We start from the raw sequence: 25921 nt of genomic DNA on the forward strand, positions 1-25921 counted from the left end.
ATCACTCCCCTTATTCAAGTAAGTTCAAATGCTGGTAGCGGCAGAGAAGTAACAGTTCTCAACACATCGAAACAAATGAAAAAAAGAGCACCGAAGCCATTTGACATTAGCGCAATGGAGCTAAACTCCAGGTAACTCGCTAAAACTGACATTTTATTCACTGTTTGAATACAAACACGTATGTGGGTTTGGTCATTCGCAAGCTGAATTCTCAAATTAGCGAGCAAACCGAACATCACACTCTGGAAAAAAACAAAACAAACAAGGCTGGCTCTAAAGATCAACATTTTTTCACCTGGTGAATCACTCCATACATTAAAAATGCTATACTTTTAGCAGACAGATAAGCGTAAGTTAACATCCCCGAATTACAGCACCACACCTCTTAGCACCTTGGGCGTTTCGCCAAATCTCAGACCGTACAGCATTTTGTTTAAGTGCAGCAATGTATTTGTCAGTCATTTCTCAGAATCTCTCGTTCTCTCTCCACATATAAAAGCAGATGTTGTTTATGTAAAATAGCAGCTACACTGGTCAACACATATTTGTGGCTATAGGGCAGAAAGACCACAGTGCCATTCACATTAAGGGTGATGTGAAAGTGTGCTAGAGGCCATGGAGTTAACAAATATAACCCTCCACCTAACCTACTACAATCCAAATGCCTTAACTTAGGTACTCCCTGCTACCCCTGTTTTCCGAGGCACATCGGTTTGGTCTGTGTGGAATGCAGTTGAATATACAGGGGCTATGAACAAGCAGGGATTTGAAGAAAAAAGTTCAAAAGAAAGGGTCTGAAAGATCAAAAGAATGTTTGAAAATTCTTTTCGAAATTCAAAATACAGTTGGAAAGTTCAAAAGAAAATTTGAAAACTCAAAAGAGAACATCCAAATCTTTAAAACAAAGTTCAGAAAAAGGTTTTTAAAGTTCAAACGTTCAAAAGAATGTCTGAAAGTTCAAAAGAATGTTTAAAACTTCTAACAGAATGTTTGAAAATGTAGACACTCAAAAGAACGTTTCAAAGTTCAAAACACAATTTGTTGAGTTTAAAAAGAGCTTTTGAAAGTTCACAGGTTCGAAAGAATGTTTGAAAATTCAAACTGAATGTTTGAAAATTCATTTTGAAATTTAAAAAGTTTGAAAGTTCAAAAGTCAATTTAAAAACTCAAAAAAAAAAAAAGAATATCCAAACATTTAAAGGAAAGTTCAAAAAGAGGTTTCTAACGTTTAAAAGTATGTCTGAAAGTTCAAAATAATGTTTAAAAAATTCTAACAGAATGTTTGAAAATTTAAACACTTAAAAGAATCTTTCGGAGTTCTACATATAGTTTAAAGTTCAAAACACAATAAAAAAAAAAAAAAAATAGAACGTCAAGATGTTTGCGTTTAAAAAGAGCTTTTGAAAATTCAAATAATGTTTGAAAATTGAAACTGTATTTCGAAGTTCAGAATAAAGTTCAGAAGATGATTTAAAAACTCAAAAGAGAATGTCAGATTGTTTAGAAAGTTCAAAAGAAAGTCCAAACATTTAAAGGAAAGTTGAAAAGTAAATGACCCAGGACTTGGTATAGTCAGTTCTATATTAGTTCAACTATTCAAATTGCCCTTAACAACAAAAAGACCTTAATAACAACAGCTAAATATCTGTCCAACCCATGTACACGCCTCTAACTTTAAATATATATTTAAAACATACCCCAATAGAATTGCGTTTTAGGGATATTTCCTATAAAACAGGCACTTTGTCTCATTTGACTTTTTACATGAAAGGTTTGTCCAAAATCTCTTGACAGCAAACTGAGTCTTTCCCCTAAATCATACCCATGAGAGTAGCCATCTCCTCTGTAAACTCAACCCAGCATTCCAGCCATAAAACACATGATCCATTTCAAGTTCTCTTACACAATGCCACATACAACAAAACATTTGTAAAATTAAAGCATTCACTCGTAAGGTACGGTTTGCATTGTATAATGAAAGTCTACGACAGAGCCGTCAATAATTGGCTTATTGCACTAAAAGGCTTATGGGACAGTGTTTGTTGACAGTTCACAGGGCTAAAACGCGAAATTAAGAAACCGATAAGTTAAATAGATAATTTACAGATGCGCTATTGACAATGCGAGTTAAAAGCAACATTATAAAAAAAAGCTCAAAGATCATGAATGAGAATGAAATGTCTAACAGCTGTAAAAAGTTAATATTAATGGATGACGTAAACCTCTGAGTAGCCTTGGGTGGAATTATATGTGCACACACTTCCATCAAATGTGTCATGGTCACGCTCCGACTGATTCGAATGCTTGCGTTGTAAGCACACAAGAACCGAATGAGGCACAAAGCATTCAACCCACATACATAAACAGTTGACTATATGGAAACTTTTTGCCAACCCTTGAGTTTCAAAGTTCATATTTTGGTGATTCTGCAGACCTTAGCTAATCTGTCACCTCTGCTTAATGACAAGCTAAAGAGAAAGCCATCAGGAACTGCAAAGAACCAACGGTAGGCGCAACATTGACTAGAAAGTTAATGTATCACAGAGGTATATAGAATCATTTGAAAGACTGTTGGAACTGGAAGAAAAGTGGTGCCTCCAATGTTCATAAAACAGAATAAGACATGGAAATGAGATGTAAAGGGACAAATATAGATTCCCAACTGGCTAGAACAAAATGGAATGACAGTTATCTGTTTTTTTTTTCTGCAGATGCTAGATTAGACTTTGCTGGAAAAGCATGACTTACTATTAAGCTACTTGTAAAACATCAAAAATGGTCTCAGATTAGCACAACAAATGTCCAGAGGTACAGCGGAGGACCTACAGTAGGATGTCATAGCAAGACTCTGCCCTCTAGTGGCATTCCTCCAACAACCGACTTCTCCAAACCTAATACCTAAATCTAAAAGGTGGTCCAAAGACTAGTTTCAACTCTGTTCAAACACACCTGGCTGTCTTTTTCAACCGAACCTGAAGACACTGACGTCTAAATTCATGTGTTGTAAAACAAAACTCTGTAGAAGGAGAAATCAAGATGACTCCTCTCCAGCCCTAAAGAAATAACACTGCCTCATTCGCTGATCTAGTATGAGTTGATCAAGCAAACCTTTTTAAGCTTGGTTTTGTGACCTACATAGGCAAAATTAATAGTTAAAACAGATCTATGAATCTAATAAATAATGGTATAGCTGCAATCTACATATTAAAAACAATCCGTAAGCGAAGCAGACTGGAAAGATTGGCTGTTTTTCTATTGCATAACAGTGCTAGTCCCTCCTGCAAGTTCTACATTTGGTTCTCTTTAGCAGCCTGTGATTGGGTGAAGCCCTCCTCCACTAAGTGCACGATGACCAGCGACTTGATAGGTCTGTGGTGGCTGGACTACGCAAAGTACATGGTCCTCAGAGTGTCGTGATGGATCTGCACAGCTTTGGCCAGGGCCTGGGGGTCTCGGCCATTACTCTGGCCTGACACGTGGCTGCCTTCCGCACTGTGAAAGAGAAAGAAATTAGCAGAGGCCTAAATTTACACTATTAAATATATTTTCCTTGACATACCAAGGAGACAAAAGTGTATACAGTATGTACACTACCATTCAAAAGTTGTTTTTTTTTAAGGAATAAATTAGCAATTATTTTTAAGTTAAAAAATTATTTTAATTTCAAACAAATACTGGTCTTTTGAATTTTGTTTATCATAGAATCCTGAAAAATGTATCAGCTTACACAAAAATATTAAGTTTCAAAATTGATAAGAAATGATTCACAATCACCAAATCAGCATATCAGAATGATTTCTAAAGGGTCATGTGACACTGAAGACTGGAGTAATGGCTGCTGAATAAATTAAGCTTAAAATATTTTAAAATAGCCTTAAAGGAGAAGTTCACTTCCCGAACAAAAATGTACAAATAATTTAATTACCTTCTTTTCATCCAATGTTTATGTCTTTCTTTCTTCAGTCATTAAGAAATAGTTTAAGGAAAACATTTCAGGATTTTTGTTTTTTATATAGTGGACTTCAATGGTGCCCACGAGTTTGAACTTCCAAAATGCAGTTTAAATGGAGCTTCAAAGGGCTATAAACGATACCAGCTGAGGAAGAAGGGTCTTATCGAGCGAAACAATCGGTTATTTTCAGACAAAATTTTTTTTAATTTATATACTTTTTTTTTTTTTACCTCAAATGCTCATCTTTTCTAGCTCTGCGTGAACTGTGCATTCTGGGTCAATACAGTTAGGCTGTCAATAAACACCCATCTTTTTTTCTCCTCCAACTTCCAAATCGCCCTACGTCGTTGCAGAAGTAGCGACCTAGTGTTTACAAAGTGAACGCACAAAGATGGTATTTTAAAACAGCGATGTAGGATGATTTTGAAGTTGGAGGAGAAAATGAGATGGGAGTTTTTCGACATACCCTAACTGTCATGAACCAGAATACACAGTTCACACAGAGCTAGACAAGACGATTTGTTTGAGGTTAAAAAGTATATAAATTGTACATTTTTTTTTTTTAGAAATTAACTAATCGTTCCGCTAGATAAGACCCTTCTTTCTTGGCTGGAATCGAGCCCCTTTAGAGCCCCTTGAAGCTGCATTTAAACTTCATTTTGGAAGTTCAAACTCAGGGGCACCATAGAAGTCCACTATATAAGAAAATTCCTGAAATGTTTTCCTCAAAAAACAAATTTCTTTACGACTGGAAAAAAAAAAAAAATACATGAACATCCTGGATGACAAGGGGGTGAGTAAATTATCTGTACATTTTTGTTCAGGAAGTGAACTTCTCCTTTAATTTTTAAAAACAAAAACTTACTTTTACATTTTTTTACCAACCAGTATGTAAAAACAGATTAAAAAGTGTTAACCTGAAACATACAGAAATATAAAGAAAAAAGGAAAATCTCTGCTGGAACACAAAAATCTGTGATTATGTCTTAAGTGGCTAGCTTGAATAATTCAACTTCCTGAATTCAAACCATCACTCTGAATCACTGAAATGAACGATACAGGATCACTCTGACCCGGTCAACAACTGTGGCAACCAAGAATATGCAAAGCCTAATCAAATCGAAGTGACTGACAGCTTCTAAAAGCCTTTCATTTAAATCATATAAAACATTTCTACTTATAGATACCAAGACTGCAATAATCAGGCCAGTAAATCCCTCACCTGTCGTGCTCTTTATCCACTAAATGGTAGCGGGCTCTAAAGGCCACTAGGTGGGCATAGTAGGCAGGCGCAGGGATGGAAACGGAGCGGGTACAGCGCACATATGTGTGGCACAGCTGGTAGGTCAAGAGCTGGAATTCATCGGCTGTAAAGCAGTTGTCGTCCCATAGCACGTGGTAGTGCGAAGGTCGGCTTGTACCCTGAGTAAAACAGGTTAAATAAACATTTTGATTAAATGCATCAGGCTCACTTCCAAATTGTGTTAAGTGTTAATGGATTTATTAAACTCAATCAAATGACTTAACAGGCAATAATGCAACAAAAAAAGGCCTAAAATGCACTAATACAGCTATGCTCATGTCTGCATATTTTCATACCTGTATTCCAGCATGGCTGCACAGATAAAAGTCAAATTCATAAGGATGGGTGATATCAGTGTCCACTGTGGTACCTGCTGGTATGTTGCCACTGCGGCCCACCTTTAAAAATAAACACAAAAAAAAGAAAAAAGTGAGTGTGTATATAAAACAAAAAGAGAAGTTCACTTGCAGAACAAAAATGTACAGATAATGTATACACCTCCTCGTCATTCAAGATGTTCATGTCTTTCTTTCTTCAGTCTTAAAGACATTGTGTTCTTTGAGGAAAACATTTCAGGATTTCTCTCCATATAGTGAACTTCTATAGTGGCCAGAGTTTGAACTTACAAAATGCTATTTAAATGATGCTTCAAACGATCCCAAATGCGGTTGTAAAAAATCCCAGTCGAGGAAGAAGGGTCTTGTATAGACCTTTTTCCTGAGTAAACGATGAGCGCCGCCATTACGAATTCCAACGTCAGATTAAATGCTTTTCTGTTCCGGTTTCCATAGGAACCCATTCTAATAGCGTCCATCTGTTTTTAATGTAGCTAACGTCCGCTGCTTCGTGTCATCTACACACTTATTAAAGTGAGGCACTGACAAATGACGCTCATTGCGACATTGCCAAGTGATGGCGCTATGGAGCCATGTGCTTTTTAAAAACATTTTAATAGGTTTAACATTAGTTTATTAGCTCGGAATATACCCTAATTTGACTAGAAACAATGCAGACCAGAAATGCAAAGCATTCTTTCAGTTAAGAGTCGGACTTACTTCCGTGTTCAGGAAAAAGGTCTATAGCAAAACAATCATGTTTTTTTTTTTTTTTTTTTTAACTACAATTTTTATACTTTTTAACCTCAAACAATTATCTTGTCTTGCTCTGCCTGAACTCAGTTTTTTTCCAGGTCAATACTGTTAGGGTATGTCGAGAAAATCCCATCTTATTTTCTCCCTCAACTTCAAAAATCATTTCAAAAGCATCCTACATCGTTGCAGAAGTACCGACCCAGTGTTTGCAAAGTGAGCATACAAAGAAGATCAAACACCCTTAAGAAAAAAGGTAAAACAGCGATGTAGAAAGATTTTGAATTTGAGGGAGAAAATGAAATGGGAGTTTTTCAACCCTAACTGTTCAGGCAGTGCAAGATAAGATGAGCGTTTGAGGTTAAAAAGTATATCAATTGTAATTTGAAAACAAAAACAACCAATCGTTTTGCTAGATAAGACCCTTCTTATTATCTATTGTTTACAACCGAATTTGCGATCATTTGATCTGCATTTAAACTGCATTTTGGAAGTTCAAACTCATGGGAAGTCTTCTATAGACCTTTTTCCTGAGTAAACGATGAGCGCCGCCATTACGAATTCTAACGTCAGATTGAATGCTTTTCTGTTCCGGTTTCCATAGGAACCCATTCAAATAGCGTCCATCTGTTTTTAATGTAGCTACCTTCCGCTGCTTCGTGTCATCTACACACTCATTAAAGTGAGGCACTGACAAATGACGCTCATTGCGACATTGCCAAGTGATGGCGCTATGGAGCCATGTGCTTTGTAAAAACATTTTAATAGGTTTAACATTAGTTTATTAGCTCGAAATATACCCTAATTTGACTAGAAACAATCCAGACCGGAAATGCAAAGCATTCTTTCAGTTAGGAGTCGGACTTACTTCCGTGTTCAGGAAAAACGTCTATATGGAGAAAAAAATTAAATGTTCTCCTCAAAAACATAATTTCTTTACAACTGAAAAAGAAAGACATGAACATCTTGGATGTCAAAGGGGTGAGTACATTATCTGTAAATTTTTGTTCTAGAAGTGAACTTCTCCTTTAAGAAAAAGTGACGAAAAAACAAAAAAAGCTTTTAGGAGAAGTCTCTCAAATTCACCCTCTCAGTGCGGTCAGCACAGAAGAGACGAGTGTGGTGACGTTTCTGTACGACAATGTAGGTAATTCCTGGCTGATATTCCTTCTCAAGGCTGATACAAGCTTCACGTATGGCCAGCAACTCGTAGTACAGCACCTAAAAATAAAGACATAAAATACAGTTCAAGAATACTACTGAATATGGCAGGGCTGCATTATGGTTAAACTGATAATCATGATTGTTGTCATTTTAGAAATTTCTTATTAGACTTGATAAGAACTTCCACAAAGCACAAATCAAAGGAACATCAACTTGCATGGGTTATTTTACCTCATCTAGTAGCAACTACTATGTTCAAGAGAAGAAACTCTTGAATTAAGTTGTTATTTTTGTTTTCTTTGCGCACAAAAACTATTTTCTCAGATTCATAAAATTAAGGTTTAGCCACTGATGTCACATGGACTATTTTATCAACGTCTGTTGCGATGTCAGAAATGCAGGGTCAGAAACCTCTCGGATTTCATCAAATATATCTTAATTTGTATTCCGAAGACGATATCTTTCGGGTTTGAAACAACATAAGTGTGAGTAATTCTTGACAGAATTAAAATTTTTGGGTGAACTATCTCTATAAACAATCAAGAGAAATCAAAAGAAATCGTGACCATGATTAAAACACATTTACAATTAGTGCTTATGAGAGTCTTTCGACCAAATGCAGTGCATGCTAAGAGAAGAGAGGGGGCGCTGGAGAGCCTTACCTGTCTGAACTGTCCCTCAGACACACCATCTCTGTAAAAGATGATTCTGGTGGGTTTGTAGTGAGTAGACTTGTAGAACTGGATGAGAAGCTCTCGCACCATGGACGCCAGGTCCTGAATCACCTCCTGTCTGGGCCTCTGGACACGGACGGTTGCGCAGTACCTGCTGGGGTGAGCATCCATGCTGCCCACCACCTGTTCAGAAACAAGTGAGGAAGAAGCAGAAAAAAAAGAAATGCATTTCTTTAAAAATATCCACAGCTGTTCAACAACAGTAACTTTCAGGTTCGTAATGAGGATTTAGGTATTGCAATTTTTTTATTTTCCACAAATGTGTATAATGTGATTAAATGGTAAAGTATATGACATAAAAAGTGTGTATTTCTCACAGCTGCAATGGAGGGTTTCTTGCCATCTCCTGCGGGCGGATGAGTGACATCAGCTCCCAGAAAAATGACAGGCTGCTGGAAAACAGATGGGCTGAAAAACAAACAACAAATACACACAAACATTGTATCTTAACTAGGGCTGTCAAATGATTAAAATTTTTAATCAGATTAATCAGACTTTTCAGTGGATTAATCATGATTAATCACTATTTGCAACACCTGAATCCTAACCATTTTTTTTTTTCTAAAATGCATACCAAAATATAAATAACAGGATACATAATTTTCACATTTTCATATTATGCCAGGGCCCGCATCGGGCCTGTTTTAGGCTACTCCTTATTTTTTATATTTTAGACATCCATCAATAATGTCGCGCTGGTGGAAACAACACGAGACTTTCGCTTTTACTTTCGATAACGGCTGGGATGGCGCAACTGGAAGAGATCCGCGTTCAATCGCACGCAGTAGGCTAAAACAAATACCGGCAAAAATAAATAATAAATGTGTCGGGGAAAGAGTAAGGACATATCTGAATTATTTATTAATAAAGTGTATTCTATGTCGCAAAGATCCTGCAATTTCATTTTTGGACGCGCCTTGAGAGAGAAATTTATCGTTAAGGATTACATATTAAACAAGTTTTTGTTTTCGATTTGTTTTATTTCGTTAAGTAATAATTTAAAACTTTCTATAGATATGTTTATCATGTCTGTGAGGCATGCATTTAGCTTTATTTTTGTTAAGCACTCCTGTTCAAGAACGAGACGACAGAAAGCGCATCATTTTTGTTTTCTTTATTTTATAAAAACACTGCAACGTTTTTTGGTGTATTACTTTTTCCTTTGTGAGCAAAAATGACGGATAATTTGAAATTGCTTCCACTGAAAAAATGCAATTGATTGAGCTGGTGCCTCGATGACCTGCAAAGCGGCTTTATGTATCTTCCACTCTCCACTCTGTCACTGTGTCAGTCACCGCTCTTTCGAGAATGAACGTAATTGTACGATGTACAGATGTAATTCCCAAAACATAAGAAAAACGAAATTTTCATACAAATTCTGAATGGATTATGGCATGGAAAGTGCAAAGCGCGCTCCCTTTATTATCACTAAAAGCGTCACAAATCTAGTTCATAGAGATCTCACAACGTTCCGTTATAATCAATAAAGCTTTCTAAACTACACAATGAATATTTTATTTACATCGCGTCTACACTTAGTCAGGAGATGAACAACGCTGGATTGTTTGTCAGATCTTCAATTGCTTTGCTTTCGTTTGAGGGTAGGCTATATAGCACCGTCTACCCCAGTAGAACCGAGCTTAAGCTTGGCTATAACCACTCCAGTTGCAGAGGGGCTGTCGCAAAGGCTTGTACTTGTTAACTGTACCATCATCATTCTTTTTATATTTGAATCCGTCCGTAGGCTCACCTTGCTCCATCTCGCCTCTAGCTCCCCAATCCTGACAAATGATTCGTCACACTGCGCATGCGTGAAATGCGTTAAAAAATTTGACGTAATTAACAACAACAAAATAATTAACGCCGTTAACGCGTTATTTTCGACAGCCCTAATCTTAACCAAAGAAACCAATTTTTCAGTGTAAATAGGCTCATTTTTTTTCTCTTACCGCTGATGGGGTACCAATATGTTGTTGATGCCGCCCAGTTTGACGTTGATCTTAAGACACAGATTGGAGAGGGTCTGAGGGGAGGTTTTTACCACGTTCTTCACCTGAACGCACTGAGTGGCCATTCCCAGAAGAGTGTCTCCAACACGTTTCACTTCCGCTGCAGAAAAAGAGCACAGACCCCATATTTAATTCATTTAAATCTGTTTTAATTTAAGATATTTTTGATAAAATCCGAGAGGTCTCTGACCCCTCCCATAGACAGCAAGGGTCCTACCAGAACAGTACAAAGATGATTGACAAAATAGTCCATGTGACATCAGTGGTTAATTTTACAAAGCTACGAGAATACTTTTTTGCACAAAGAAAATAAAAATAATGATTCCACATGTGTATGCGCGTTCTTGAGTACCATGAGGCAACGCCGACGGCCCGACGCTGACCCAGATCTGGCATTATGACGTTGAACACATCCGCTATGCCTTGTTTACACATGGAGAAATATGCATGCTGTATGAAAGCTATTGAAATCCATTGATCTGGGTCAGTGTTGCGACATGCATGCATTGGGGTACTCACGCGTCCACAAGTGACGCAGTAGAGACGAAAATGTGGAATAAAGTCATCATTTTAATTATCTTTATTCTCGTAGATTTGTAAAATTACAGTTAAACCACTGATGTCACATGGACTACGTTGTTGATCATCTTGGTACTTTTCTGGGCCTTGAACGTGGAAGGACACTTGCTGTCTATGGGAGGGTCAGAGACCTCTTGGAATTAATAAAAAATATCTTTACTTGGGTTTCTAACATGAAAGAAGGTCTTACGGGTTTGGAACAACATAAGAGTGTGTAATTAATGACAGAATTTTTATTTTTGGGTGAACTAACCCTTTAATGACTAAATAAACATCTGTCCATATATAGTTACCATAGACAGGAGTTTTCCCAGGTAATATGACGATGATGAGTTGGAGGCCAGCGTAGGTGTTTTTCAGGTGGCGGAACATGGGCTCCACATTATCTGCTCCCTGAGCGTATTTGCAGAAACATGGCTGGCCCTGTATGGGCATCCCTGCATCCTTAGAGATCTTCCGCAGCTGGTCTGTAAAGCCCCTGCAAAAAGACGAGAGGCAATTTAGTAATTCTGAATTAATAGATGGTGCTTTGTTAATGTCCAAAAGAGGGAAAAAGCTTTACTTGAGAACTTCCTCTCTGCATTGTCTCTGAGTGGCAAAGCAAGCAATGGCCCACATCTTGATCTCAACACCAGTATGAAACTGCTTGCCTCTCATGTCCCACACTCCATGACTTGGGGTGGCTACTGTACGATTCTGTTGCACATTTGTAAAGGTTGTCTTAACTTGTTAAGATCAAATGTTACCCTGGACCACAGAACCAGTCATAAGGGTTTTGAAAATTTTTGAAAGATGGTTTATTTAGGTTTGTTTGTTAGGATAGGACAATATTTATCCGAGATACAACTATTTGAAAATCTGGAATCGGAGAGTGCAAAAAAATAAAAAATAAAAATCTAAATATTGAGAAAGTCACCTTTTTTAAGTTACCCAAATGAAGTTCTTAGCAATGCATATTACTAACCAAAAAATAGGTTTTGATTTATTTACGGTAGGAAATTTCAAAATATCTTAATGGAACATAATCTTTACTTTACATACTAATGATTTTTGGCATAAAAGAAAAATCGATAATTTTGCCCCATAAAATTTAATTTTGGCTATTGCTACAAATATACCCGTGCTACTTAAGACTGGTTTTGTGGTTCAGGTTCACACACAAAATACAAATTCAGACAATGTTTGACCAAAGTTACAGTATGTATTTTTTACAGTCGTTATGTTATAATTATTCATGATTATTCGCAATTTACCAAAAACACATAAAAAATGATAAAGGAAAATGCATTTTCCAAATGCAAAAAAAACAAGCAACTAAACAAGCAACAAAGCTCATTCCATTTAAGGAAACCCACACAACAACCCACATATAAACATTAAAATTTGCACACATTCAATTATAATATTAAATGTTAAATCTAGACACAAAAAAATGACCAATTTCTAGCCTACTCAAACACAAACACACAAACTGCATGAGTGAAAGGGAACGGGTACCATAAAGTGTTCAGAGCTCACCCTGCCGCCGTATTGCAGCATAGGGGCGGGCAGGACTCGACCCGTCACCTCGGCCATCTCATCCCGCACACGGAACTGAAACTCCTGCACGAAGGGGTCCGAGTTGTAGTTGGCACTGCGCACCTATGGATTGAGAAAGATTTAGAGTTGGGACTTGCCCGTATACATGAAGAATTTCCATGATACCAACATTTTGCATCAGACAGTGACACTATGAACTCACCAGTCTGCTGATCTCCTCTTGTCTGTCTGGTGCTGAGCGGGCCGTGGCTTTGATCATGGTGGAGGTTTGGTTGTCTGTTAATTTTTTAATGCAGCGCTGGCCTGCCACAATGTTGCACACCTGTTGTGATAGAGAGAATGGTCAATTTTGGCACAATTAAATTAGATCAAGACATCTGAAAAGCTTCTAAAAGTGTTTAAAAATTAATCAGTGATGAGATGGTGGCTGTGGAAAGAAATGGTAGCCAATGTAATTGATCAGATATCTTGACCCTCACCTCCAAAGGCAGGTATGTGTGCTTCTGCTCCTGCCCCACTTGCAGGCAGGGCAGATGGGGGTACTTGAGCTGTAAGTTGTACTTTTCCCTGAAGTATTGTGCCACAGTTCTCTCCACAGTCTGTCCATTTTCCAACTGTAGAGGAAACCTGTCAAAGCATAATAAAATTTCAAAAGAAAATTAACGAGGAGCTGGAGTGACTTGCTTTAAACAACAACAACAAAAAAAAAAGTATAAAAAGAAATTACAAAATGTTTTCTTTTGTTGAAAATTACTTATGCTCGGCCCATTTAAGGTGTAGATGACTTTGTTTGTTCATTAGAACAGATTTAAAGAAATTAAGTATTACATCACCTGCACACCAACAGATCATCTGCAGTGAATAGGTGCCGTCAGAATGAGAGTCCAAACCACAAGTAAGTAAACCATGTGACTCCAGTCTATCAATTAACATCTTAAGCAAAAAGCTGCTTGTTTGTAATAAAGAAATCCACCATTAAGTCGTCTTAACTTCAAACCATCAGTTATGGACAAAATACAAGTCCATAATCTATAATCACGCTTCCTATAGTGCAAAATGTTAATCTCCTATTGTCCTCTCACATCAAAATCCACCAACATATTTGTTTAGAACTGTTTTAGGCTGTTTTCACTTGCAAAGGTTCTATAAATTGTTTTGTGCACAGAGAAATCTGTAAATGTGAAGTTAAAACATTTTAATGATAGTTTTGTTTCTTACAAACACACAGCTTTTTGCTTCACAAGACATTAATTGGAGTCATGTGGATTACTGCGATGTTTTAATCATCTCTTTGGACTGTCATTCTGACAGCACTCATTCACTGAGGAAGACCCATTGGTGAGCAAGTGATGCAGTGCTTCAATATAACAAAAAAAATGACACTGTACAGATTTATTGACACAATCAAACCTCACATTATCATAAGAAATATGCAAAAAGATGCATATACAATACACTTACGTCTGGTGGCTGGCTGGCCGGCGAGTAACATTACACACCCTGTACTTCCTCCGCATGGTGCCACAGTGGGTGACCTCAACCTTTAAACCTGATGAGAAGAGATCAAATTTACACCACTATACAGATGCAACTGGTCAGTTTACAGCTCAGAGTATTTTGACTATTAAATACAGTACAGTAAATATCATGTTTCATCAAAAATTGTGAAATTAATTTTAAAAGTAATTCAAAAAGTAATTGGTAAGTCTGCATTAATCTGATTAAAAATAGAGTAAAAATAGCAATACTGTGAAATATCACTACAATTTCAAACAATGGTGTATTTTAATTTATTTAAAAATGTAATTTATTTCTTTAATTGCAAAGCTGAACTTTCAGCATCCGTTTCTCCCATCTTCAGGGTCTCATTTTTATTCAGAAATCATTTTAATATGCTGATTTGGTGCTCCTGCTCAAGAAACAATTTCTCTTATTAACAATGTTGAAAACAGTTGTGTAATTTAATATGTTTGTGGAAACTTTGATGTTTTTTCAGCATTCTTTGAATCTTTGATTTGCATAGAAATGATTCCATTCGTCCATTCACACAAACCTTTGATCTCTTTGGTGAATTTGACTCTATGGGAATCGGTAAGAGGTCGAGGCTGCTCATCGATGTTGTGGATATCCAGAACCTCACACATGAACTGAATCACAGGCTGAGCTTTGTAGAATGCAGTAGCAGACACTGTGGAGAAAAAAAACATGGCCAATGTTACACCAATACTGCCCTCCAAAGGCAAAGCACAGTAACTACACATTTGGTCAAAATTGAGTTAAGGCTTAAAATGTACTTTGTGACAACTGTTTTGTCTTGTGGCAAAGTCTCCTGGTTTAATTTTGTCCCATTTCAGAGAAATGAGAGTGTCAACATGTTTGACTAGCTGGTGCAAAAACTTTAAAGGCATTTTTCTCAGTTTCAGTGTTGGCGTAGTTACTGCCCTTTGCCTTTGGAGGGCAGAATAGTCAAGATGGTTTTTGACAAAGTCACAGGTTAAATCCCCCAAAACACTGTGATGCTTTTAAAAGCTGGACTATCCGTTTCTGTGACCAATGACTGATGGAAAAATGGAAGACCTTCAATAACGGCATGAGTATTTTGCCATGATCTTTTTCTTTTATCTGATCTTTTATAACCACTGAACAACATCCAGATCACGTAACTGGATAATTCAGACCAAAATATGTTTTGACTTTTCATAACACTCTTACCATCAATGTTCAACATCATCTTCCACATAGCTGGACGCACTGATTGGTGAAAGCCAAACCACACCTCCCTCCCCCCACCCAGTGGGTGATCATAGCCCTCGGGGGAGGAGAAAAAAGATCGTCCCACTGGGGTGTACCTGAAGAGAGAGCAGACAAACACAGCTGTAACCTGCAGAATAAACATGTGCACTCCTAATTTATCCTTATCCAACCGCTCACTGTTTATGCTACAGTAATCTTCAACAAAACAGTCTCATTTTCAGTTTCATTTTACTAGTTATGCACTTTATTATTAAAGATGTAACAATCACTTAATGCTTTTCTAATTGTATCAAATGCTTTTTATGATCAGGTAACAGTACTCATGGGGAAATCTTACCTCATAGAGGGCAGATGGCGCATAACAACATCTACAGCGTGTACGGGATTGGTGCTGATTGGCTTATCCAGGTTCAGAGGATCAGGTGTGCTCCGTCCAGTGAGGACCTCATGCAGCAAATGCCAGCTGACCAGTGACACAAACTTAATGGTGACCTTGAACAACCTGTCCTTTCCACCTTCACCTGGCAAGGTCACATCCAGGTCCACCTACAGATGGTACACAAATTTAAACATAATATTTAACACAAATTGACGAACATGCTTTATTCAGTCATACAGGTTAAAATACATATATATTTTTTAAATGTGCAAATGCATTAAGGCTGTGCATAAAATGCTTCGTTTAATTTAGTCAATTGCAGTGAAATAAAATATTAATGCAGCACGATTCCTAAGTTCTGTCACAACATATTTTCATTGCACGTAATCAATTTAAATGTATACAATTATTTGAATCATTTAATTAGCATTTTCATTCATTTCATTCCATTTTTTGATTGTATGAAATTACATGACATTCTATTTTCCTGATTTGTGTCAATACTTTGACCTCACCTATCAATATTTTAGTTATGTCCATATTTTTAGGGTATTACTCATAATATATAACAAATAAATTTGACCTTGGAACACAAAACCAGTCTTAAGTAGCACAGGTATATTTGTAGAAATAGCCAAAAATACATTGTATGGGTCAAAATTATTAGGATATTAAGTAAAGATCATGTTCTGTGAAGATATTTTGTAAATTTAAACTTAATTTTTGCTTAGTAATATGCATCACTAAGAACTTAATTTGAACAACTTTAAAGGCGATTTTCTCAATATTTAGATTTTTCAAATAGTTGTATCTCGGCCAAATATTGTCCTAACAAACTATACATCAATGGAAAACTTATTTATTAAGCTTTCAGATAATGTATGAATCTAAATTTTAAAAAATTTACGCTTATGACTGGTTTTGTGGTCCAGGGTCAGAAATATGTATCTAATAATCAAATACATGTATCAAGGTTTACTTACTGTAAAGTACTCTAAGGTACTTTCCACCAACCCTGGTACACATTTATAAGTCTTACCCCCGCTGTGGCCACTGGTAACGGCTGGGCGGTGTAGAGACTTTTCTTTCCATCATAGACTGGTCTTCTGTCCCCAAAGATTGTCACCTTAAAGTGCTGCACCATGGAATCCACCACCTCTCTAAAAGCCACCACAGAATGGAACATAATAGTGGTTATCATAGGTTTAAAGGAATAGATGGCCAGGCCATCCAAGACATAACATTACATTACTTGCCCACCAATGGGCTCTCTGCAGTGAATGGGTGCCATCAGAATGAGACCCCAGACAGTTGATAAAAACAACACAATCCACAACATGACTCAAGTCCATCAATTAACATTTTATTAAGTGAAAAGCTGAGTGTTTGTGAAAAGCTGAGTGTTTGTTTTAACTTATAATCATTGCTTCTGGGCAAAATACGAATAATAATCCATAATAATAAAAAGTCAGTTTTCCGTTGTCCTCTCAAATCAAAAACAGTTTCATTTGTAAATGGTCTTAATCTATGCATATTTCTCTCCAGACTCATAAAAATATTTTTTATTGGAGAAAGCAATATTTGGATAAAGGACTTTAAAGGATTTTAGCCGGAAACAACAGTTTAAAATTAAAAACATCTTGATGGATTGTTATCTAAACACACACAGCTTTTTCACATTCACAAGACATTAATTGATGGACTGAAGTCATATGGATTATTGTGATGCTTTTATTAGCTGTTTGGCCTCTGATGGCACTCATTCACTGCAAAAGATCCATTGGTGAGAAAGTGATGTAATGAAAAATTTCTTCAAAACAGTTCTAACGAAGAGCCAAACTCATCTATATAATTTTTCTGCAAGTTTTCATTTTTGGGTGAATTATCTTTTTAATGAATCTAAGATTTTGTTTATTTTGCTTTCAATTGGACTATACAGATTGATTCATGCACAAGTCTCTTGTGAATAGTTTTTGAACAGTAAGATTTTTAATGTCTCTTTTGCTCACCAAGCCAGCATTTATTTGATCTAAAGTACAGCAAAACAGTACAATTTTGAAATTTTTTTTTTTTTTAACTCCAGTCACATCACCCTTCAGAAATCATTCTAATATTCTGATTTGCTGCTCAGAAAACATTATTATTATGTTGAAAACAGCTGAGTAGATTTTGTTTTCAGGTTTCTTTGATAAATAGAAAGTTCAGAAGAACAGCATTTATGTGCAACATTATAAATATCTTTGCCTAATAAAAGTATTAATTTCTATTATTTATTTCCCCAAAAAATACATATATACTGACTCCAAGCTTTTGAATGGTATAATGTATGATGTTACAAAAGATTTTTATTTCAGATAAATGCTGATCTTTGGATCTTTCTATTCAAAGAATTCTGAAAAAAATGTACTTATCTGTTTTAAATATTGATAATAATAATAATAATAATAATAATAATAATAACAACAACAAAATTCTTGAACAGCAAATCAGCATATTAGAAACATTTCTGAAGAATCATGTGACACTGAAGACAGGAGTAATGATGCTGAAAATTTAGCTTTGGTCACAGGAATAAATTAAATTTTAAAATATATTCAAATAGAAAACGGATATTTTAAATAGTAAAAAGATTTAAAAATTTTACTGTTTTTGCTGTACTTCGGATCAAATAAAGGCTTGTTGAGCAGAAGAGACTTTTTCAAAAAACTTTTGACGGGTAATGTGTCACAAACTATGTAAATTATTATTATTGCAGAGTGTTTGGCACCTGTTAACACGGCGTGGGCACTTTTCGGGCTTGATGTCCACTTCGTACAGGTAGACGTCCATTTTGGGGATGTCCACCTGGAAGCAGTTGGCCAGCAGCTTGATGGGCTTCCCCATGGTGCCATAGCCTGGCCTCCGAGGTACGGAGAACAGGGGCGCAGCCCCAACGGCTTCTGTAATGAAAATCAAAGGGAATTTCCATCAAATATGAGATTTCAAAACTTACTCTATTAGACAGACTCTCACAATCAGTTATTACCATCTAAACCTAAATAAGCCCCATGACTTGTAAAATCGAATAGCCAACACTGTCATAATCATAATCCTGGCATTAAAGCCAAATCAACCTTCATACAGGCACGAAACGTTATTTCTCAATTGTCAATATTGACATTTCACGGAAACATGATTAATATCTGAATTAATAATAGTAAATCACCCGTTCAATTTTTGACACTGACATTTAAACAGTGGGTGTTATTTTGTCTTATCAGGAAATTTCCTCTAAATGCCTACTCAGTGGAAACAACATAACACTCAGCATCATCACACCACACACATTACCGATAAAGCACAGCTTTCACACACGCACTATTGTATACCTGGGAAACAAACACACTGTCAACTAAGATTTCTAAAGAAAGATGCTTTGAGTATTGTAAAGCAAACTTGCAGATACACTGCCGTCCAAAAGTTTGGGACTTGTAATGTTTTTTTATAGAAGTCTCTTATGCTTATCAAGGCTGCATTTATTTGATCAAAAATACAAAAACAGTAATATTGCTAAATGTTCTTACAATATAAAATCATGTTTTCTTTATTTTAATAATATTATTTCAAAAATATAATTTATTCCTATGATGCAAAGCTGAATTTTTATCAGCTGTTACTCCAGTCTTAAGTGTCACATGATCCTTCAGAAATCATTCTAATCTGCTGATTTATTATTAGAATCATCAATATTAGAAACGGTTGTACTGCCAAATATGTTTTGGAACCTGTGATTCAGGACTTTTTTGATGAATACAATTTAAAAAGAACAGCATTTATCAAAATATAAATCTTTTGTAATAATGTAAATCTATGCTATCACTTTTTATTAATTTAACACATCCTTGTTGAATAAAAGTATTAATTTCTTTCAAATAAAGAAAGAATAAACATTTACTCACCCCAAACTTTTGAACAGTAATGTATATTGTTAGAAAACTTTTCTATTTTAAATAAATGCTCTTTTTACCTTTTATTGATCAAAGAATCCTGCAAAAAAGTATCACAGGTTTCAAAAAGTATTAAGCAGCACAACTGTTTCCAGCACTGATAATAAATCAGCATATTAGAATGATTTCTGAAGGATCATGTGACGCTGAAGACTGGAGTAATGATTCTGAAAATTCAACTTTAATTACAAATATAAATTACATTTTAACATATATTAATATAGAAAAACGTTGTTTTACATCATAATAATATTACTTATTTAATTAAAAAATCTTACTGATCCCAAACTTTTGAACAGCAGTGTATCTCTGACATACATTGTATATAGGCATACTCAGTGTAGTTAAATAAAAAGCTTATTTTTTAAAACAATAAGAAACATGGCAGTTGTTTCTTCCTCTTTTTTCCTTCAAGACAATTTAAACTGACAGCTCAGAAATTAGACAAAATGTTTATACAGTCAACTATTTGGTTTACAACACTGTTCAAAATATCTTCTTTTGTGCAAATGATAACAGAATTCATTTTTGGGTGAACTATCTCTTTAAAGACTTCAACTAGACCTCACGTTTAAGTCACTTTAAGCACATTCATTTTACAATACTGAAAGTTTTAAGATGACTAATAATCCTGGCATTGTATACTACAAATATTGCTGGCTCTATGAAAAGTTGGTTAAGTGTCTGCTAGATCCATAAATGAAATAAATGAGTAGAGCTGCAAGATTTTGGGGGGAAAAAAACCACTAATTTAAATTCATGATAAAAAATGGATTTTTACATAAAGAAAATCGAGGTTTGCTGTGTTTGTTTGTAGTACTGCACAAGATGGCCAAAATGTTGTGTTTTATACAAATATGGCTATAATAATAATAATCATAATAATGAATAAAATATAAAAAAAATACTAAATAAAAACAAAAGAATAAATATTACTATTGTAATATTTGACAGTAAAATAAAAATAAAAATACTCTAGTTTTATTTACCTAATTAAATTACAGCCTATGTGATATGGTAATCACACTAAGCCATATTGTGATTTCAGTATTAATTCAATAAATCATGCAGGCTTAAATTGGAGTCAGGGCAGTTTGTTTTAATGGGGATGTGTGTCCAACCCTCAATAAAGGCCCCAGGAAAATGTTTAGCGTTTGTTAGCCTTATGTTGAGTGAATACAAGCTTTCTGCATTGCCATTTAAATCTAGTTTACGTGTTGTCTTAAATGTTGAGTCTATGTCATCCTTTTCAATTTTCTTTCACTTTTCTGACATCACATCTCTCTTTGCTCGCATTGAGTAGCATATTGGGTTATCATGCCAGAGTAGGCGAGACTGTTACTGCTGTTGTAAAGATGCTTTAGAGGGGGTTTACAGAGCAAAACTGTTACTGAGAGGTGTGTAAGGGGAATTCGACTGCAACTGCTTCTTACTCTTCCCAGTGTGCCGTTGCTATGCCAGTGGCACTCATGTGGCTTCTTTTCACCATAGCAACCAAGACTACACTAACGACCAGTTAAAGGAAGAACAGCTGTTCCTATATATATATATATATATATAGACACAGGTAGAAGTGTTCTTGTAGGTCACACATGTGCATTTACTCTACAATAAAGAAATCTGGATTGTACCGTTTACTTCACACGCATTCATACTCACATTATCTGAAATCCCTAGCAGTTTCTTGACATCACAGACATCAAGAGGAACTACAGGTTTGACAGTGATGTGGTAACACACTCAGATTGATTTGAAAGGCTATTGTTGGTCTGGTGCTTGGAGTGTAATGCTCACTTAACTGGCAAATAGGTGACTGGCATGTTTACAAGGGTTTTACTCATTCAGAGACTGAGACACATCTCCTTTCTCCTTTAATTATTTAAAGCTAGTCGAGCAAAATAATTTAAAGTTGTCTGATACTGATTGGACATACAGTTTTGCACTAGGGCTGCTTGATTTTGGCAAAAATCATAATCACGATTATTTAACACGATTATGACTGGGTCCAAAACTTTATATTAGTGATTAATTCAAAAGATAGCAATACAGCAGAAAAAAAAGATACAAAAACTTTTATGCAAAGTCTAAAGTAGTCTAACAATACTACATAAATTAAATGTAATTATTTGAATGTAAAATAAAACAGGATTGTGTAGAACCCTTTGAAGCTGCACTGAAACTGCAATTTGGAGTGGACCTTCAACCTGTTGATCCCAATTGAAGTTCACTATATGGAGAAAAATAGAAACATTCTTTTCTATTTGACTGAATAAAGAAAGACATGAACATCTTGGATAACATGGGGGCGAGTAAATTGCCAGGAAATTTTCATTTGGGAAGTGAATAGTGGTGGGCATAGATTATTTTTTTAATCTAGATTAATCTCACTGTAATCTTGGAATTAATCTAGATTAATCTAGATTAAAATGGCTAATTTGAATTCTGCCGAAGGCATTCAGAATATGTGTGCTACCCAAATAATGACTAAAAGTAAGTCTTTGAGAACGGGTTTCTCAAGCCAGGTGGCGCATTAGACCAGGGGCTCATCTCCTGTTTCCAAAATGCATCACAAACTGCTTGACAATTGCATTTACAACACAATTAACTATACAAACTTGTGTGACCAACTATTCATACACTGCATGTACTTCTGCGTAAAAGGCTGCGCAACGTGCATGGATATCTGCGTGCATAGTCTTCGGTTAAACTGCGTTGCTTTTAGAAGCATCGCTTCAGTTGTTGCATATAGTTTAATGTCTTTATTTCGGGATTATCAAAGTAAATTATAACTCATGCACGTGCCCCAGTAAAAAGGGTCTAGCAACACCCCTGCCCTGAAGCAAACCTGGCGGCTTCATAGCTGCATCCATGTTAGCACGTCTCGTTTGATGTGGTAATTTCACAGTAGGCATACACACAGGTTCGAAGACTCGTTCTCGCTCCCTATAGTGCAATTCGGCTAGGTATACATCCGCGCTAAACTATCCAGGTGAAAGTCATCATAGCTTGCGTTGTATAGACCCAGCTCCCAACCCAACTTTGAGAATAGATTAACGGCGATATTTTTTTTAATCGCCCGATAAGAGTCTCATGTCAACGCAGCACGTTAACGCCGGCCCACCACTAGAAGTGAACTACTCCTTTAAAGACTGATTGATATATTCTTTAAATGTGGCTAAATGTGTATCAATACGGCCATTGTTAAATTGTCAGCATTGATAACTGTCCCTGATTCGCAGATTAACAAAAGTGGTTATTTAGCTTAGTGTCAGTTACAAAATCTACAAATAGGCTGGTTAAATCAGGATATATCCTTAAGATTATACATTTTTTTTGTTTTAACAGAATTCAGAAAATATCTGTTATTTGGCGGACCTAGTAAAGTCAGCCAAAAGTCAACTAGGTTAAAGACTTTTTAAACAAAACATTAACTTTTCTTGAAATGTCTTTAATAAAGAGATAAACAATGATTTGACAAATGTAGGTGTTACATTAAAGTTATAATATACATAAAGGGATTATATATAATATATATAAAGGGACTTTTGATCTTCAAAACAAATTATTTTTTTAAGTGTATTTTTTTTTTCCTGAGCAAAAAATATTGACTATGATACATTTTTATCACGATTTACAGAAATTGTCATTCAGTGGAACAGTACTTTGCATACCAAAAAAACATTTGTCAGGCATATTTAGAACAAGAATCAGATGACATTTAAATACTTAATTTAAGGCTCACACTGCAGCCCCAAAATACTAATTCACTGTCATTTTAAATCTTTACCAAAGACTTTAGGCAACAGCAACAAGTTTTCAATCACCTAAAATGAAATTAAATTTAGTGTGAGCACTTTTTCTTTTATATATTGTAAGAAGTACAGGTCAGAATAAGTATATTGTTCAATTTTTACATAAATATGTTATGCTGAATGATGATGGAACATTATTTCACTCATTTTATTTTCAAATACAGCGTTTATATACATGTATACAGAGAGTTTATATAAAATATGTATATGGGTCAAAGACGTAAAAAGAGTTAAAGCAAAAAAATAAGTGTAATACTGCTTCAAATAGTTGTTGTTTTTCCAAAAAAAATATTTAAAAGTTTTGTTTAATTTTATTGCATTTTTGTTTTTGTTTTTCTGAGCAAAAAATAAATATCATACATTTTTTCCTAATTTGCAGATGACACCCACTAAAATGTCATTCAGTGTAACAATCTTGTCAGGCATATTTACAACAAAAATGAATTTATGACACATTAAAAGATGAATTACTTTCACCCCTAATACTAATTAGTTAGAAATTCCACATTTTTAAAATTTGCCATTATCATAGGTTTTGCCCATTTGTCAGTAAGAATTTTTCACTCATTTAAAACACAATAACATTTAATACGCTCCCTTATTCTTTGATATATTTTAATATGAACAAGTCAGAATAAGCATGGTGTTTAAATTTTTTACATAAATATTGTGTTCAATATTTCAACCAAATTTTGACATTTTATTCTCCATAAACTTATTTGAAACCTTAAAAGTACACACTTTACTTACATTTAATGTGCTTTCTATGGACATAAAATCACTTTTGTAAATTTCTTTTGATGTGGACATCTTAACGTCTTTGACCTATATACAGAGAGTTTGTATAATATATGTATGTTTATATAGATATCGTAGCTATGGTTACCTCCTCAAGCGTACACAAGTAACGCAACTAGTGTACCTTTGCTTGGTACTTGTGTAAAATTATGGATTTTGAGATCTCAACCTCTTTGTTCCTATGCACTATTAAAAGTGCCGGGCCCCCCAAAAGCCCCGATACACGTTATCTCAGCATCTCTGTAAATTCTGAGGAATGTACAATGACTAAAACTTTACAAATGACCTTCTGGTTAAATACAAAACGATTTCCACTTAAAAAATCATACGTAAGATCGTTCAGATTGATAAAGCAGTGAATCAGTGACAGTCGTCATGGCAACGGGCAATCAAAAACTCCCCCCTCCCCCCGCTACACGCTCCCACCGGTAGCAGCTCGAGGACTGCCGCACCTGACGCACGCAGCACCTGTGCGTGACAGCTGTGCCACAGTGGTGTGACGTCAGCAGAGCAAGTGAGTCAGGATCTTCCACACACGGCGTATGATAGCAAAAAAAACCAAAACCCTAACCAAACCCTCACGCTAATTTGGTTGCTACGCCCAAACGTACACGAGCAGTAAAATGGTTCTAAAAGCTTATTCTTATCGCAAAAAGCAGTTCTTAGCAACTCACCAAGGACGTTTGCTAAGCACTGAACGTGTGTTGTGCTGACGGTGGACGTAACAAAGTTACACCGAGTCGATACGTCACAGTTCGGAATAGACAAGAATCCTGAATCGGTCTGAAAACATCGAGAGCGACGTACCTGTAGTTCCGATTTCCATTCATGAGGTCTCTGTCCGGATTCTAGCCGGCTCCAGGGGATCAAATACCGGCTGAAGGGTGCTTGTTTGAAGCCGCTGAATGTCCTCCGTAAACCGAACTACACCCCGGCTTCTACCGCGGGTGTCGAAGCGGGCCGCTCGGAGGTTCTACTCTGGTCGGAGGTCCAAACAGCCAGTACCAAGTCAGTCAACCAAAAGCCACGAACTCCCCACCGTATGTTGTAAATCCGTAATTGCTACCAGCTGACAAGCCAAAAGACGCCGAAAATATTTCAAACAGCCGTCGCGAAACAGAGTTTGTCAGGAGCCTCGAACCATTCGCGGTGTCTTCTAAAGTGACAATCTCATATAACTTAAAGACATACACTCGGATATTAAGTTTATAGATGAATATCCGCTGCCGAGTCGAAAATGTGGCTTTTATTCCAGTCGCTTTAGTCCGAGTTTGCCAGCGGCCGTTGACGTCTCATCGACTCTGTCGGTGTGTTACCGGTTTGCCTTGGGTTTACCATCTCTGTACAGTCAGGGTGTGTTGCCAGGTCTGTTCAAATTAAGCAAGTTGGTCTGCTTGAACTAACTCGGAATATGCGACTTGCATATTCAAAATCAGTCTAATATAGTTATTTTTAAGTCTAAAGTTTATTTATGTTTTGCGAAAATTTAAAACTGAAAAATCACCAAACCACAAATCGCCTATATTTATAAGCAAAAAATAATCCCTAAAATTTAAAAAACACGGATTTGGCATCACTGAATCAGGGAGACCCACAGGAAATACCAAACGCAGGAAACACCGTCACTTCCTAACATAATGTCATTTACTTGATCCGCCTTTGATTGTTAATTAATGAGTAGTTTAAGAACATGACATTAACTCTCTATGATTTTTTATTATGAAGAAAAAAAAATTCTATTATGTATATTTTTTATTATAATTGATTTAAATCAGTAAATTATAATATTCCTCCCATTGTTTTACAAGAACAAATCCTCCAATG

The 25921-nt window shown here is 35.9% G+C and overlaps 1 protein-coding gene across 2 annotated transcripts; it reads right to left on the reverse strand.

The window, feature by feature from the left end:
* Positions 1-1373: 1373 nt before the first annotated feature.
* ago3b (argonaute RISC catalytic component 3b) lies at positions 1374-25103 on the reverse strand. Of its 2 annotated transcripts, none has more exons than XM_073821328.1 (19): positions 24905-25103; positions 18269-18440; positions 16541-16661; positions 15460-15668; positions 15081-15217; positions 14422-14556; positions 13830-13917; positions 12848-12995; positions 12571-12690; positions 12348-12470; positions 11392-11525; positions 11123-11307; positions 10191-10350; positions 8559-8649; positions 8170-8364; positions 7430-7564; positions 5552-5653; positions 5175-5374; positions 1374-3492 (listed from the first exon to the last, which is right to left on the reverse strand). In XM_073821328.1, exons 1-19 carry the CDS (start codon positions 24921-24923, stop codon positions 3384-3386), a joined length of 2583 nt encoding a protein of 860 aa, XP_073677429.1. In that variant the 5' UTR covers positions 24924-25103; the 3' UTR covers positions 1374-3383. The 2 variants fall into 2 exon arrangements, with proteins under 2 accessions (XP_073677429.1, XP_073677428.1); XM_073821327.1 differs by having other exon boundaries at positions 12327-12470.
* Positions 25104-25921: the final 818 nt, after the last annotated feature.

The sequence above is a fragment of the Garra rufa genome, chromosome 17 (genome assembly GCF_049309525.1).
Source record: "Garra rufa chromosome 17, GarRuf1.0, whole genome shotgun sequence".
Taxonomy (NCBI): domain Eukaryota; kingdom Metazoa; phylum Chordata; class Actinopteri; order Cypriniformes; family Cyprinidae; genus Garra; species Garra rufa.

Excerpts from the sequence above, each read along its gene's own strand:
- ago3b (XM_073821327.1), bottom strand. Across the intron at positions 14,557-15,080 it reads GATGATGTTGAACATTGATG|TGTCTGCTACTGCATTCTAC; the intron begins GTAAGAGTGTTA and ends TTTTCTCCACAG. Across the intron at positions 10,351-11,122 it reads TGGGAAAACTCCTGTCTATG|CGGAAGTGAAACGTGTTGGA; the intron begins GTAACTATATAT and ends CTTTTTCTGCAG.